General features: G+C 46.3%; 2 protein-coding genes and 1 long non-coding RNA gene across 3 annotated transcripts; 1 reads left to right on the top strand and 2 right to left on the bottom strand.

Moving 5' to 3' along the window:
* Positions 1-355: 355 nt before the first annotated feature.
* Positions 356-2,861, top strand: tmem17 (transmembrane protein 17; the record flags this gene model as incomplete). The annotated part of the gene is made up of 5 exons (XM_080544870.1): positions 356-470; positions 834-937; positions 1,633-1,746; positions 2,026-2,169; positions 2,763-2,861. 5 exons carry the CDS (start codon positions 356-358, stop codon positions 2,859-2,861), a joined length of 576 nt encoding a protein of 191 aa, XP_080400996.1.
* A 947-nt stretch (positions 2,862-3,808) lies between these two features.
* LOC308170127 lies at positions 3,809-4,232 on the bottom strand. Its single transcript, XR_013937774.1, has 3 exons — positions 4,161-4,232; positions 3,987-4,049; positions 3,809-3,851 (listed from the first exon to the last, which is right to left on the bottom strand). It is a non-coding gene; the product is annotated as an uncharacterized lncRNA (long non-coding RNA).
* Positions 4,233-4,364: 132 nt separating this feature from the next.
* Positions 4,365-11,210, bottom strand: agbl2 (AGBL carboxypeptidase 2; the record flags this gene model as incomplete). Its single annotated transcript, XM_080544715.1, has 19 exons — positions 4,365-4,375; positions 4,487-4,696; positions 5,005-5,235; positions 5,499-5,577; positions 5,881-6,000; positions 6,429-6,494; positions 6,693-6,806; positions 6,945-7,011; positions 7,103-7,224; positions 7,854-7,954; positions 8,057-8,183; positions 8,360-8,519; positions 8,643-8,785; positions 8,951-9,358; positions 9,578-9,833; positions 9,977-10,127; positions 10,265-10,372; positions 10,543-10,728; positions 11,171-11,210. The coding sequence occupies 19 exons, from the start codon at positions 11,208-11,210 to the stop codon at positions 4,365-4,367; spliced, it is 2,700 nt and encodes an 899-aa protein (XP_080400841.1).
* Between the last annotated feature and the right edge of the window lie 3,418 nt (positions 11,211-14,628).

The raw sequence follows: 14,628 nt of genomic DNA, 5'->3' as shown, positions 1-14,628 counted from the left end.
CAAAGAATGCGCCAAAACCCCCTGCAATATTCTTCTGTTGGTATTCACTCTCGTTTTGAGTTGCTTAGTGGATTAGATAATTTGAAATGGAAATGTCATTAGGCCTACATTAAATTGGAGTTTTGAACATTCCACCATCTGTGTGAATGGGAAGCATGGTTTTCAAACAACACTGAATATTTGAACAAACTATAAGTGTCACAGCTTAGATAGTTACACCGTAGGAATCCTGGGATTATCAAAGCCTAAACGGGATTTTAAGCAGAACGCGAGATCTTCTCTGTAACCAAGGAAACGGTGAGCGTTTTCGCCAGATGTGACTCTTTCCCTAAACACAGCACACAGCAGCTCGCACATGGATCTCCCAGAGCCGATCAGGAAACGTCTAGGAGACTTCTCCCGAAGTGTGTTTGTCGACCAGAGTCGTACTCAACCATCTCCTGAAGACCATGTCACATTCTTGTCCCACGGTGAGTCAAAAATCTTAGTTTCTGAAGTCAATTGTAACGTTACCCCGCTAGCTAGGTAGCATGGCATTGTTAGCCAGCGTTTGTCATCTTTCTCTGCACCAAGAACAGCTCAACCAAACCTCCTTCACCTTTGCCATAGTTAGCTAGCTACCATATCACTCGTTATCATGTCATGTTTGCCTAATTCGTAAACCAGCTCTTTTCCCTTCTTGTTTTTAGTTAAAAAAAATAAAAAATCCTAGCACCAGGGGAGCCCCCCCTCCCAAATTTCGTTGTTTGGTACCTGTACTATATCAATGACAATAAAGACCATTCATTCATTCATTCATTCATAATCAGCTGGTAATGATTGTGTTTGGCCAGATAGCACGGTGGTCTCCAGTCTCCCACTCCAGATGTCTCTGTACTTCAATATGTGGTTCTTCCCCCTGTGGTGGATCAGTGAGGTTGTAATGCTGCACCTAAAGGTACCACGTTAATATGCTACACCTTCAGTTACATTACTTGGTGTGCGTGCGTGCGTGTGTGTGTGTGTGTGTGTGTGATATATGTTCTGTGTGTAACTGTCCCTAGTCTGCTTTGCATGACAGATACTCTACATGTAGGCTAGCTCATGACTTGTCCCTGTCCTATGTCGCCCCCCCCCCCCTCCCCCCCGCCTAAATCTACTGGTGTTTTTGTTCCCCCCCCCCCCCCCCCCCCCACCATGACCACACACTGTACATACTTGTTGTTTTGTCCCCCCGCCCGAACTACCCATTGTACATATTATATGTCTGTCCCCCTGCCCGAACTACCCACTGTACATACTTTGTGTTTTGTCCCCCGCCCCCACCTGTGGTGTATGTCCCCACCTGTCCTACCCGCTGTACATACCTTATGTTTTGTTGTATTGTTCTTCCCATGTTGGATGTATGTTTATCTTGTAGATAGTACTAGTTATTTGTCTGTATTATCTTGTAGATAGTACTAGTTTTTTTTGTCTGTCTTACATGTAACGATGAATTGAGAATCAAGGACCCCAATTGAAATAAGCCAGTGGCTTTCTTGGGTTTTTATCCTGTTAGTTGACCTTGTATGTAATATGTACTTTCATGTACCTACTTCTGCAAATCTTCTAATAAAGTTTTCAATCAATCAATCAATCAATCCTCTTTCCCAGTATCCAGCCCTGCCTGACTACTACAAATTCATCCTCATCACCGTTCTCATTCTGATGACTCTGATAGAGGCCATCAGACTCTACCTTGGCTATGCAGGAAATTTGCAAGAAAAGGTACACGACAACAACAACAACAACAACACACACACCCTTTCTCTCTCCTACCTCAATTTAATCTGGAATAGAGAGATGCAGTGGAATACCCACCAAAAGCTAACATACATGTATGTGAAGATCTGTTATGGGCTAGATCAGATAGACATTATTAAGCTCAGATATTATTGACTTATTACAACAGAACGGAGATGATCAGACCTCATATAAGACGCATTGGAGAAAACCCATTACGGAGAACTGATAGCAGTGCACTGCCACTCTTCCTCTCACGCCCAGGTCCCGGAGTTGGCTGGTTTCTGGCTACTCAGTCTCCTGCTGCAGTTCCCGTTGATTCTGTTTCAGCTCTTCAACCAGGCCATTCTCATCCAACCCTTGGAGAGGGGAGTTCACATTGTGCTCGCCTTGTTCATATCCACACAGGTAGAGTAAGACTGGACCTCTCTGTTGCTTTTCTTTTCCTCCCCTAATTTACTACCTTACACAGCGTATTTAACTGACTGATAAAACAGTATTTTCTGTTACAATAGCTGTAAAATTGCACCACAAGTTCCCCATGACTGGGTCATTTCATTTCCATGTCAAATCCCAGTGTTCCACCAGAAAGGGCTTCTCCCATGATGGAATACTGGAAAATCTTGTGATTATTCATTCAAACTTTTGTTGCTCTCTCTGCCTTAAACAACTACATGTATTTCAGTGAATAAAGGCATAATCCCTGTTTTATTTGTTCTCCTCTTTATCTGTTCATGGTTGAGGGCTGCTGTTGTAACCCTGTGTTCCTCTCCATTCTACTGTTGTAACCCTGTGTTCCTCTCCATTCTCCTGTTGTAACCCTGTGTTCCTCTCCATTCTACTGTTGTAACCCTGTGTTCCTCTCCATTCTACTGTTGTAACCCTGTGTTCCTCTCCATTCTACTGTTGTAACCCTGTGTTCCTCTCCATTCTACTGTTGTAACCCTGTGTTCCTCTCCATTCTGCTGTTGTAACCCTGTGTTCCTCTCCATTCTCCCCAGGCCCTCTCTGGCTTTGCTGCCCTCCGTGGGATGGTCAGACACTCAGAGAGCCACTTCCACCTCAGACAGTTTGACGCTGTCCAGGAGCTCAGAGCCTGACTGCCCTGCTAAGAGCTTGACTGCCCTTTTGGACAGTCAGAGCCACTCATCAAGAAGCACAGGGTCAAATCAGTCAAGCTACTCAAACTTCTTTGACATCAACGCATGATTTTAGAGAAACCTCAACTTAAAAGCTTGTGCTTCTCGTGATGGGATTCAACCCACAGTGAAGGTATCAGTGGACCACGTTCAGCAGTTTACACAGATTTTTTATTGATTTTTTCGACTCTTTTTCATATATGTGCCTTGAATGATTTTTTTTGTGCACTGATGTGGAGAAATTATGTGTTAAATGCCTCTTTTTAGATACTTTTGTCTCATGCCACAATTGTTGAATGTGAATGAAAGACGCATTGTCTTCTATGAAGACATGCTACCCAGTCACAGTGTAACAGAATCAAATGACTGAATCCGATAATGTAAATGGTGTAAATGTCAATACATCATTTTGCTGTCAAAACATTGATATAAAACATGACTTAAAGGTATCACAAGTCACAAGTCCAGCTCAGTGAAATTAACAGGAAAATTATTGGTGCAAGAAATAATGATTGGGTAAGGCAAAAATAAATCTTCAGAAAGGCCACGCTGAATTTCATGTTTGATTTTGTCCAAGGGCCGAAATAGTTGCAGAAAAGCCCTAGCAGTAGTAAGATTCATAAAGGTGGTGTTTTCCTGTCGTCCTTTAGTGTTATATTGTCTGATACCAACGTATCCCTAGTCCAGCTCAAAGGTGCTGAACTGTGTGGAGGGGCCGACCCTGACGGCCTAGGGATCAGCCCCTCCTCCGGATCCACCCCTGCCGCTGCCACTCTCCCTGTGGAGGGGAACCTGGTGCCCCTGGCCAGGCTGAGTTTCTGCAGCCTGCGTAAACTGTCCCGCTGCACAGGTAGATGCTCTGTTCGGGAGTGAGCGGTCAGGGACACCTGTGGTAAAATGCTAACTTCGTCTTCATCTTCCTCTTCCTCTGGTAAGGCATCCTGGACCAACCTGTGGAGATTAATGGAATAGAACAGTTTATAAGAAAGATGAATACAGTAGTAGAGTCAAAATGGAATCGGTAACATTCAGCTCATTCTATAATCCTGTTGATTCGATTGTTTAGCTCTGAGCACATCTGACTACCTGGGGTTGCTGGTCACAGCCCCTGCTGTTACTGCGTCTCCTTCCGGCACCCGTCTGCCCTGGCTACAGCGGGAGGATGGGAGGGGTGGTGGTGGGAGGGAGTAGGTAGGTCAGTGACAGAGAAAGAGTTGACAAAGCAATGGCCAGATAAAAAAAAATCCCTAGGATAGTAACCTTTTCCTTTTGACGTCCATGCTCCTAAGGTCTGGTAGGAGTGAGTTGCTGTCCATGTCAGGTTTAGTTAGTGGGTTCTCATAGGCTGAGGGTCCTTCTCTCTGGTCCTGCTCACGCATGCTATCCGGTGCTAACACACCAGCCGTGGAACGAGGGTCAATGAATGACAAGAGCCAATTAGGATAACATATGAGGATAATCTAACTACAGTACTCCTAAAACAAATATGAACATGCACACTATTAGTCGACATAACAGTTGGCTAAAGCATATCTAGAACCAAGTTAGCACTTTGCCTTCCTTTTGAGGTACGAGACATTTCATACCTGATGTGTAGCCTCTTTCCGGACTCCTCAGTCTGGGTTCTAGGGTGTCCGTGTTGGGGATGGAGGTGGGGGCCTCAGGCATGTAGTAGCGTGTAGAGACCCGGGCAGCATTGCCCAGTCTCTCCGCCCGAGGTTGCTGGCAGAGGGATGGCCCCATTCCCCTCGACGGAACTAACTCTGGGACCACCCTGCACTGCGTGCCTGGGACAACTGAAGGAGACCTGCCACATGGGAAACATTATCTGGAGGAGTTATAGGTCAATGTTGTACGTTCTCTCTCATTAATGCACAGCTTTTAATAAAGAGCATATTTGTGCTAGGTAGTGTTTTGGTTCAAACCTGTGGTTGAGAAAAGCTGGTATTCTCCCTGTAATGAGACGAATAATGAGATGACATTAATGCAGGACAGCTCTGCAATAGTAGCACATCTGAATTTATTTTATTTGCTGGATTACAAAATCTAACGGAGTCTAAAACAATGTCCATTCTAACCATTCTATGTCTATGCTCTGACCCACCTCTCATCCCAGGATGGGCCATGTGATCTGGGCTGAAGGGCATGAGGTGCTGCTGGATGGGGGTGGTGTTAACTCTGGCCTTACAGGTGGGCACAGGAAGAGAGGGGCAACGCTGCTGTATAGCAGCCACGGACAGAGGGCGCCGCCGAGTGGCGGTCAGCCCGACGGGCTGGGAGGAGTCAAACTGCAGCTGTTGAGTGCGGCATTGACGCTTCTCCTCCTCCAGCTCCTCTGAGGAACATAAGCATCGGACAGTGTGGGTGCCTTTCCCAGTCCCAAATCAAATCCTAGCCCCGCCTAACCCTTCTGTGTTTGCAGATCTGAGAGGACTAGATGAACATAATAAGCTGTTTGAAGATGAAGATGGTTTATCAAATGACTTTAATATGATGACTTTATATAATTATGGCTCGGCCTAGCTTTTGAATGGGCTTCCAATTGTTTTCAGATATGCAAACACTGAAGAGGCATAGGCTTCTCTCTCCTATACTCACCTGTGTGAGGTGGCTGAGTCGGGTGTGTCTGGGCCTCTCTATGCAGGTATGCAGCATTTACAGCTGCCAGGTATTCGTTCTGTTGAGACAAGAGCATCGCTGAGCATCACAGCACATTACGTGGTTACAATAGGGGGTTTGTAAAGTACTCGGGAGTTCTTCATGTAGCAGAGCCTCAATAAGGATAACAGAGATGGGCAAGGCATTCTGAGATTTCACAGCACTCCGTTTGTAACTCCGTTCGGAGTGTGCAATCCGAAAAAACTCAATTTGGAGGCCTCTCCCACTTAGCCCTACCCTAGGGGAATTGGGACACACTTACCCCTACATGTGAACGCGCAAAACGGGGGGCCAAAGGGGTGAAATGGGATTGGGCCGTTACCTTCTCTGTCTTTTCCTCCTGCCATAGGGTCACGTGACCGATGACTCCGATGCGAGTGGTGGGATGAGGGACCCAGCGGTGTCCTCCTGTCTGACTGCTTACCTTCACCACAAAGGGAACCTGCGGGGAACACCACCAAGGTTGTCACTATATGACCATGCTAGGAGGGACAGCCGTATTGGGTATTATGACCCTCTGCTTTATCGGTTTACTTACTACAAAGGAAGGTACTGTATCAGATAAAATAGGGTGCGGCTGCGGCTCAAGAGGTAGAGCCAGCGATCTAATGATCGCAAGGTCGGCGGTTCGATACCCGGCTCCTCCTTGTCCATGTGTCGAGGTGTCCTTGGGCAAGACACTGAACCCTGCTCCCAATAAGCGGGCCAGTGCCTTGCATGGCATTGGTGTGTGAAAGTGTGTGTGTGTGAATGGGAGGCCATTGTAAAGTGCTTTGGAATAAGGTGCTATACTGTATAAGTGCAGAGGAGGGTGTGGGGTCTTTTCTCTCTCTTAGTCCATACCTTCTCTCTCCTCTTGTTCCCTCTCACCATGGCGACAGTCTTCTCTTGGATCCTCACTTTCACCACATGCTCATTGGGTAGAACAGGCTCCTGCTGATCAGGAGGTGGAGGTGGGAGAATGTCATTCACTGGTTATTCTCGATTGGACTGTGTCTTTTTTTTGTTACAGGAAACTGTAACTGTAACTATTTCATTCTTCATTTAACCTTAATTTATCCAAGTCATTATTATAATTGAGATAAAAGACAAACTAATCTGAACTGATCTGAGAGAATTGGTTTTATGTCTCACAACGTTTTTGATTCTTCCGTGTAGGATGTTTGGCCCTGCGTTCCTGGCTCTCTCCTGCCTCAGCCTGTTCCTCTCCTTACGACTCCTCAGGTGCTTCGTCTTCACTGAGGTTCGCTGAGGAGGAGACCCGCAGGACAGAGAGTGTTATTACAAGCTCACTGAATGAATCCGCATTTACGCGTCCCCAAAAACCTAACTTATATCAGTAACAGTTTGGTAGTGTGAGGTAGCGTTGCTGTGTTCATACCGCACCTCGTCTGCTGTGCTCAGTAGATGGAAGGGCAGGCCATCAGACTCTGTGCTGTTTGAACCACTGGTGCTGTGAAAAAAATAAAATAAAAATGTGTGTGTGTGTGTGTGTGTGTATGTGTGTGTAATGCATGATGCGTGATGCTCTAGTTCTCCATTACCTGGACTCGATGTCAGAGACTAAGATGCTGCAGAGAGACCCGTCAGAGTCTACATCTCGGCCCAGCCTCTGCCTTACTTCCTGCCTTAGCAACGCTCCCAATTCAGCCAGACAGTGACTGGTCTAAAAGACGACAGTACAGAATGAGACACAACAAATCCCACATTCTTATCTCTGGTTTTAAAGGAGCTACACATCAAATTTGGCTCCCCTTTGGCCGCAAGTTAAAAGCTGTGTGTTTACGAATGTTAGTACTAGCCATTGGTACTAGCTAGCCACAAAGAAATCTGCTATCCCATCCAGACCATTGAGATAAGATCCCAACATGTCAAGTACGTCACAAACTGAGACACTTAATTTTTAGAGACAGGTGTAATCGGTAGTAAATGGATGGTAAATTCCAGTAAATTACTCAATTTACCTTACCTGCAAGCTAAACCAAATCACAAACATATTTACAGTTCATTAGCCACCGCACAGTTTTGCTAGTAATCATCGACAGTGACGTCTGTCTCCAAAAATGACAAATGTTTCCAGTTATGTTTACATTCTGCAGTGTATGACGTACAGACTTGCATGCAGATTCACTCCAGAGTTTTCAAGACCATGACATGCTGCAGTACAGTGGAAATGTCATGTGTAGCTCCTTTAAGTCCCATATTTTTTATGCCTATCTTGCTGACAACAACCAGACCTGAGACAGACACTCAAGCCTAGTCAGGGTTGTTTGGAGAGGGTTTTTCCTCAGTCACCTTTAATGGATCGGGGTCACAGTAGTCCAGCAGGGTGTCACAGAAGTAATACCCCAGAGATTTCAGGTCTTGTGTGGTGAAATGGGTCCCCTTCCTGTTTCCTGGGATACAAAAGGCTCTGGCATAAGTGGTACTTATTAGATCTTAGCGTATCAGCCCCGTGAAATACACACGCACACACACAGACTGGTTAGCATGCTCACCCAGAGTGGAGCCTCCGAAGGTTGACTCCATGGTGTAGCTGTTCTTGATGCCCAGTCTCCACATGACGATGCGCCCTGTGCCCTCTTTGCTCTTCTGCACCCTGAACTTGCAGCTCCTGAAGGAAAACTGAGGAGCAGCTTGTTTTAGTTATGATAGATCTGTTAAAGACAAAGTTTGATAAAGAACAGAAAAACTGAGGTAAACCCAACATTATTGGAAAGAACACCTCTAAACTGTTGCTGTGACATGTCTTCTCAATGAACCCTGAGAGAGAGTGGGTCGCACCAGTTGCACCACAGTACCTTGTCGTTGGCGTTCTTGCTCATCATCAGAGGGAAGACTCGCTCGTGGAGCCGTAGCGTGGCGTCCTCGCGGTTGTCACAGCCGTACATGAACACGTTGTTCTTGCGGCTGTGGCCGTGGAAGTCGCAGTACAGCACCACGTCCCTCTCAGCCATCAGCCTTGGGAAGAATGGCAACAATAGGGTTAGAGATGAAACCAAGGCAATAGGAAATAGGTACGACTGGTGTGTGTGCGTCTGCGTGTGTGACTGTGACTGTGTGTGTCCGCGGCCCTCCTCTCACCTCTTCACCATGTTCCTGGTGTGCCACACACAGGGGAAGGAGTCTCTCAGCAGGGTCCTGTAGTTCCTGTTCAGGTCCCTGCCCGCCAGAGAGCAGCGATAGTTCCCCACCACCACCCCATCAGGGTTAAGCATCGGCACCACCTGCAGGACAGGACAGGAAACACACAGTGAAGAAGATCATGGCTACAGTTGAGTTTGGGGGTTACTAGTAATGGGGGTTGTCCAGGTTTTAATGATGGATTAACATAAGATCATCCCTGAATACTGAGGACTTCACCACAGGGCAAGTTTGAGATATCACAATACCTTGAACACAAACGTCTCTCTGAGTAGCCGCGCGTCGTCCGACTCCCCCAACAGGAAATCCAGGAACCCCTGCATCATCCAGGAGCCGTTGGTCTCCCCGGGGTGCACCCTGGCTGTCACCACCACAGCTTTCTTGGCCCTCCTCTCCGCCCAGCCCCCGCTAGGTGACGTCACTGTCAGCACGTGTACGGCGTTGCCGGCCAGGCTGCGGCACAACACCCGCAGCTTACAGTGGGCAGCCGTGGCAGGGTCAGAGGTCAGGCGGCTCAGGTAGCGCTGCAAGTGGGAGTAGGTGTAGGGGTAGCAGTGGGCCAGGTAGCAGGTGTCAGAGTCGTAGGGGAACAGGCAGGTCCAGGTGAGGGAGTGCAGGGCCTTGGTGGTGGTGTTGCTGTTGTTGTCCTGCTCAGCCTGTCAGAGAGAAAGATGTTGATACTTTAATGAAAGAAAATGGAGTCATGGTCATGAATCATATTTCCAAAATGTTCAATTGTTTTGTAGGGTGCTGACGTCTTTCCAGAGCTCTCTTGAATAGATTTTTGAATCGTTTTTTTACCCCGTTTTGAGCAGTTCTCAAGGCCAGATACAAATATATATTCTTTTTCTGTAGTACGGTTACTCTCCGCCCACCTGGTGTTGGTGGCGGTAGTATTTGATATTGGAGCCGGTCCGTTGCCATCCTACGCCCCTCTCCCAGGCATCCCTCTCAGAGTAGAGCAGCGGCTTCATGCCAAGGCAGTACAGGCTCCTGGCCTTCATCAGGTTGATGATGGTGAAGCGGTAGGTCACCCCGGCCTTCATGTTCCTGACCCGGAAGTAGAACCACTGCGTGTGCTTGGTGGTGTACATATCTGTGCGCAGGGTGAGCTCATAATCGTGGAGACCACTGGGTAGAAGAGAGAGAGAGCGAAATGTTTTGCATGATGTTCTGTGTGAACCCAAAGAAGGAATAGCTGATGGGGCTCAGAATAACCAAATATAGAAGGGCAGGGTAGAAACAGGCTGGGTGTCGAGGGTCTAGAGACTCACACTTGCACTGCCTTCTGCAGGTTCCCGCTCTCAAAGCGTGACTCAAAGGCCAGGGTTGGCTCATCCTGACGCGTGATACGGGAAGTAGCGCTCTTGATCGGCCCTCTGCTTCCTCCGATACGAGAGCAGGTGAAGTAGGGAGTCTTTGTAGCTGAACAGGTAAGAGAACAGGTGAGAGATGGAATGGAGGTGGTAATGGAGAGGGACAACTGTTTGAGGAAAAACACACACCATGGCAAGATGTTCTCTGAAAACCTACCAGCCGAAGAATGATATAGATAGGGTTACCTGGGTCGATGCAGTAGACCACGTTCCCCTTCTCCTCCCCAACAGGCATGGGTGCCCTCTCATAGCCTGTAGCCTGGTAGAACGGCTCCGGGTCTGGTGGGTCCCACTCTAGAGCACAGTATGAAATGAGGTTGAACGGTTATCTACAGTAACAGTTTTAGAAGCATTTGCTTTATTGTTTAGGATTAAAATCACTGTCACTGGTTGATTTGAAAGGCTTTAGGGGATCACTGTGCAAACAGTGATTGGTTACCACTGCACTAATAGTATGTGCTCACCGATGTGTTTGAAGGCGTCCTTGATGACCGCACACTCGATGGGCCAGCGGACCCCCTGGAACGGGCTGGAGGAGGAGGGGATGGCAAACAGGTCCGGAGGTTCCCTAAGACGAGCAATGGGCCGCCCCCCGTCAAAATTGATCACCAGCTGCCTGGTCCTCAGAGCCTGCCCCATATGTAAGGAGACTGGCCGGAAAGCACAACATCACTGCATTACAAACTGACCGCATGACTAAATTAAATCATTCCAAAAAAGGCATTCTCTCAACAGCCAAAATGAATCTATCTACATACGTATAGACTACAAGGTTCCCGTTACTACCAGAGGCTGACATCAGAGATGTGATCAGGTCTGCTAAGGGTGACTGCTAGGGCCTTTTAAATTGTAAACTGACACCAGGCTCTGTATCCTTAAATCATGATGGTATTACACTGGGAGCAATCAAGGGGAGAACTGGACCGCTTAAATCAATCAACTGGATTACACTACGGTAACAGGAGTCCAAGGTAACCATGGTCCTGCATTGGAGAAGGGGAATCACGCTCTGTTAAGAGTGACATAAATGACATGACATAATATTCCATGACAACATAATAATGTGAACGCATCTGTGTGAACGCATCTTACACGGCCTCCTCTCAGGCTCCTGCTCCTCCTCGACCTCCATGTTGTAGTCATTGCTGTCTGGGGAATGGGCGTCTGCATGCCTAGAGGAATGGTAGTGATGAACATCCGTCCATCTCCTGTGGATTGAGAGACTGCCTTGGACAGCGTTCTCTCTGCCTGAGTGGAGAGTTCCAGTTTTTTTTTTTTTACCCAATAGAAATCATACTGCAAGCACACTTAATAAATATATAGCACAATAACATATAGTGTTGCTTGTTACTGCAAGCATACTAATAAAATAAAAAGTTGCCAACCTACCTGCGAAGAGCCCATAGTGCTGGAGGTGGTGCAGGATGAACCTCTCATAGGGATCCTCAGATGACCTCTTTGGATAAATCCAATGGAGATTTTGTCAAGCAAAGTTAATAATAATCCTCTCAATTGCTGTATAATATAAGATAGCTGGATTGATGACTATTGTTCAAATATTCATAATGTGTTAACATTGAAAGTTGTGTATTGCTATCCAACTTTATTCTGCATGAGACTTAAGTTTAGGCTAGTATGACTCTTGCAGGTGATCAGGCTCTCACAAGCAGACATCCTACCCAGTCATCAATGTGAAACCAACTACTAACACTCTGAAACTGACCAATATTTCTGTGTCTGTCTTCAATGCTGCTGGGCACATCCTGGTCAGTACTGCAACGGAAAAACCCAAAGAAAATGGAAGTGTATATATTTAGTATATATAATATATATATTCAGTAATCATGCATGAGCCAATGGTGCTGCTAGCTACTTAACTCAACTGTTGTTGGCCATCAGCAAAAGGCAGTGCCGCTTATTATCACCAAACAAATGAGTACAACAATCTTACCTTTGAGTTGGAAAAACGTTAAGAGTTTTTCGACACACAACACAACACAAGTTAGCGAAGCTAGCTCCCACTTGCTAGCCAAAGAATCTTTCGTGTGTTGCTTAGCAACCGATACCAAACCCAACCAGAGGGTGCGGCCGTGCAGGGAGTCTAGCGCAGAGGTGGAAATTCATTTCCATTTCAAACCCATTTATTTTCTAACTTGTGAGACAACTAGTTTTTAAGGTACACAGAAATATTATAGGGCTTAATTCTTGTAATAGGCTTCATGACCTAAATTGAAATCAAGTCTTTATGTCCATAACTTAACTTGTGTGTTAATGTTTATTTTCTTGGATGTTTTCTGTCTTTATCAACAACTTATCGCGCAACACTGTGATCCTGACAAAGTTGTTGCTTGGTAACCATCGCCATCTAGTGGCGACATCTCAATGTGCAGTGTTGCCAACTCTGTAATGGAAGTATCCCAAAAGTAGCAATAAGTAGCTAGATGACTGTAGTAGAGGTTATCTGCCGGGTCAGGAATGTCCCATGGGGGGGCAGTATAGCTTCCGGGTTAGTCTAATGTGGGGAACGGCCATGCTCTGTAATGCTCTGCACTTATTACTATAATAAACCAGTTAATGTTTACCCGCTGTCCGCTCATCATTATTATATTAGGAAGATATCACATCTGGCGACGAGATAAACGGTGAACTTGGAGGAAGTTGTGGAAAAGACGAACAACTTCTTGTGAGTTCTAGTACGCGGACAACTCGGCTAATGTCGGAGGACGAGGGAGCTGATAGTGATAACCCAGACGTCGAGATGGCTACCATGATGGTCGGAACACTCACTGCTTTTGACAGTAACACCCAGACGTGGGAGGAGTATGTCGAAGTTTTGGGACATTTTTTCATTGCAAATGGGATTACGGATGCGGATAGGAAGCGGGCAATATTGCTAAGCTCTGTAGGCAGTCGGACATACAGTTTAATGAGGAACTTGTTAAGCCCGGACAGGCCTGGTGAGAAGACATATGACGTCTTGACCGCACTGCTTCAGTCGCATTATAACCCGAAGCCCAGCGAGATAGTCCAAAGATTTAAATTTAATTCAAGGATTAGAGCGGCAAATGAAACTGTGACGGAGTATGTGGCAGTACTAAGAGAGCTGGCTCAACATTGCAACTACGGTGACAAATGTAAAGAGATGCTACGCGACAGGCTCGTATGTGGCATAGCAGATGATCGCATACAGCGGAGATTGTTGGCGGATGCGGAGCTAACGTTCGACAGAGCATTGAAAGTCGCGCAAGCCATGGAAACTGAAAGTTAAGATCCACACTCGACCAAATTCATCCAGACCGTCGAACAAGGGTGGAACGAAAACAAGGCATTCTTTTGAAAAGAAGCATCATGACAAGCAAGTTTCAGGGAGAAGTTTCCAGGAGGGGGACACAGTGATCACAAGGAACTTCAGTCATGGGCCTAAGTGGATACCTGGGATCATAATCAAAATCACAGGTCCTGTCTCCTATAAGGTCATGCTGGGAGATGGCAACATTGTGCGCAGACACGTCGACCAGATACTGGCCAGACCTGAGGACAAGGACTTGATGGACCCGAAGATTAGAGACCCTCCGGGGCTGCCTGAATTGCCATCAGCAGCTGTTGCAATGTCAGATAATTCCATTCCTGAGGGAAACAGCGGTGTTCCAGGGGAAAACTCTCCCGGACCTGCAGAACCTGCTCCGGACAAGTCGGGAACATTTAGTGACTGACAACCTACCTCCAGGCACGCCAGTGCAGTCACAACAGCGGATCACTCCTGTGCGACAGTCGCATAGAAGAGTGTCCAGGCCAAGTTATTTGAAGGACTTTGACTGTTAAAAATAAATAAATAGGGAAGGGGACAGTTAATGGTAGTTATGCACAGGTAGTTGTTTTGTTTCATGGAGTATATACTGTGTGGGTATTTGTTTTGGGATTTTATTAGAAGAAGCTCATAGCTTAAGGGGGGAGGAATGTAGTAGAGGTTATCTGCCGGGTCAGGAAGGTCCCATGGGGGGGGCAGTATAGCTTCCGGGTTAGTCTAATGTGGGGAACGGCCATGCTCTGTAATGCTCTGCACTTATGACTATAAACCAGTTAATGTTTACCCGCTGTCCGCTCATCATTATTATATTAGGAAGATATCACAATGACGTAATCAACTAATTTGCATAATATGCCTTTCTGAAAGGCTAAATTAATTTTAAAAAAAGCTGAGCAGGTTTACAAACTAACTATTTACGTATTTACAAACTTGATTTTTTCCCGTTGCTATAAAAGTTAACTTTTATTTGCCATTATGATTAATGAGCTGAGCTATGATAGCTGACTGAGAGGATGCGATTGACTGACTGAGACAGAGTGAACCGTTTTTTGAGTATGAAACAGTGAGACAGTGTGTATATTATTTAAACAGAAACATATCTACAAATATTATACTGAACTGTACAAAATCATTGTTGTGATTGGACGTTAGCTGCGCACACGCGATTCATTTGCAGGCAGCTCTTGCTCAGAGCGTCACTATTCGGTTGTTAAGTCTGACAGCAATTTCCGGGTCCAAACCA

Source organism: Nansenia antarctica (genome assembly GCF_963989245.1).
Source record: "Nansenia antarctica genome assembly, chromosome: 14".
Taxonomy (NCBI): domain Eukaryota; kingdom Metazoa; phylum Chordata; class Actinopteri; order Argentiniformes; family Microstomatidae; genus Nansenia; species Nansenia antarctica.
Note: the sequence above shows the minus strand (reverse complement) of the source record. Positions and strands in the feature narration are given on the sequence as shown.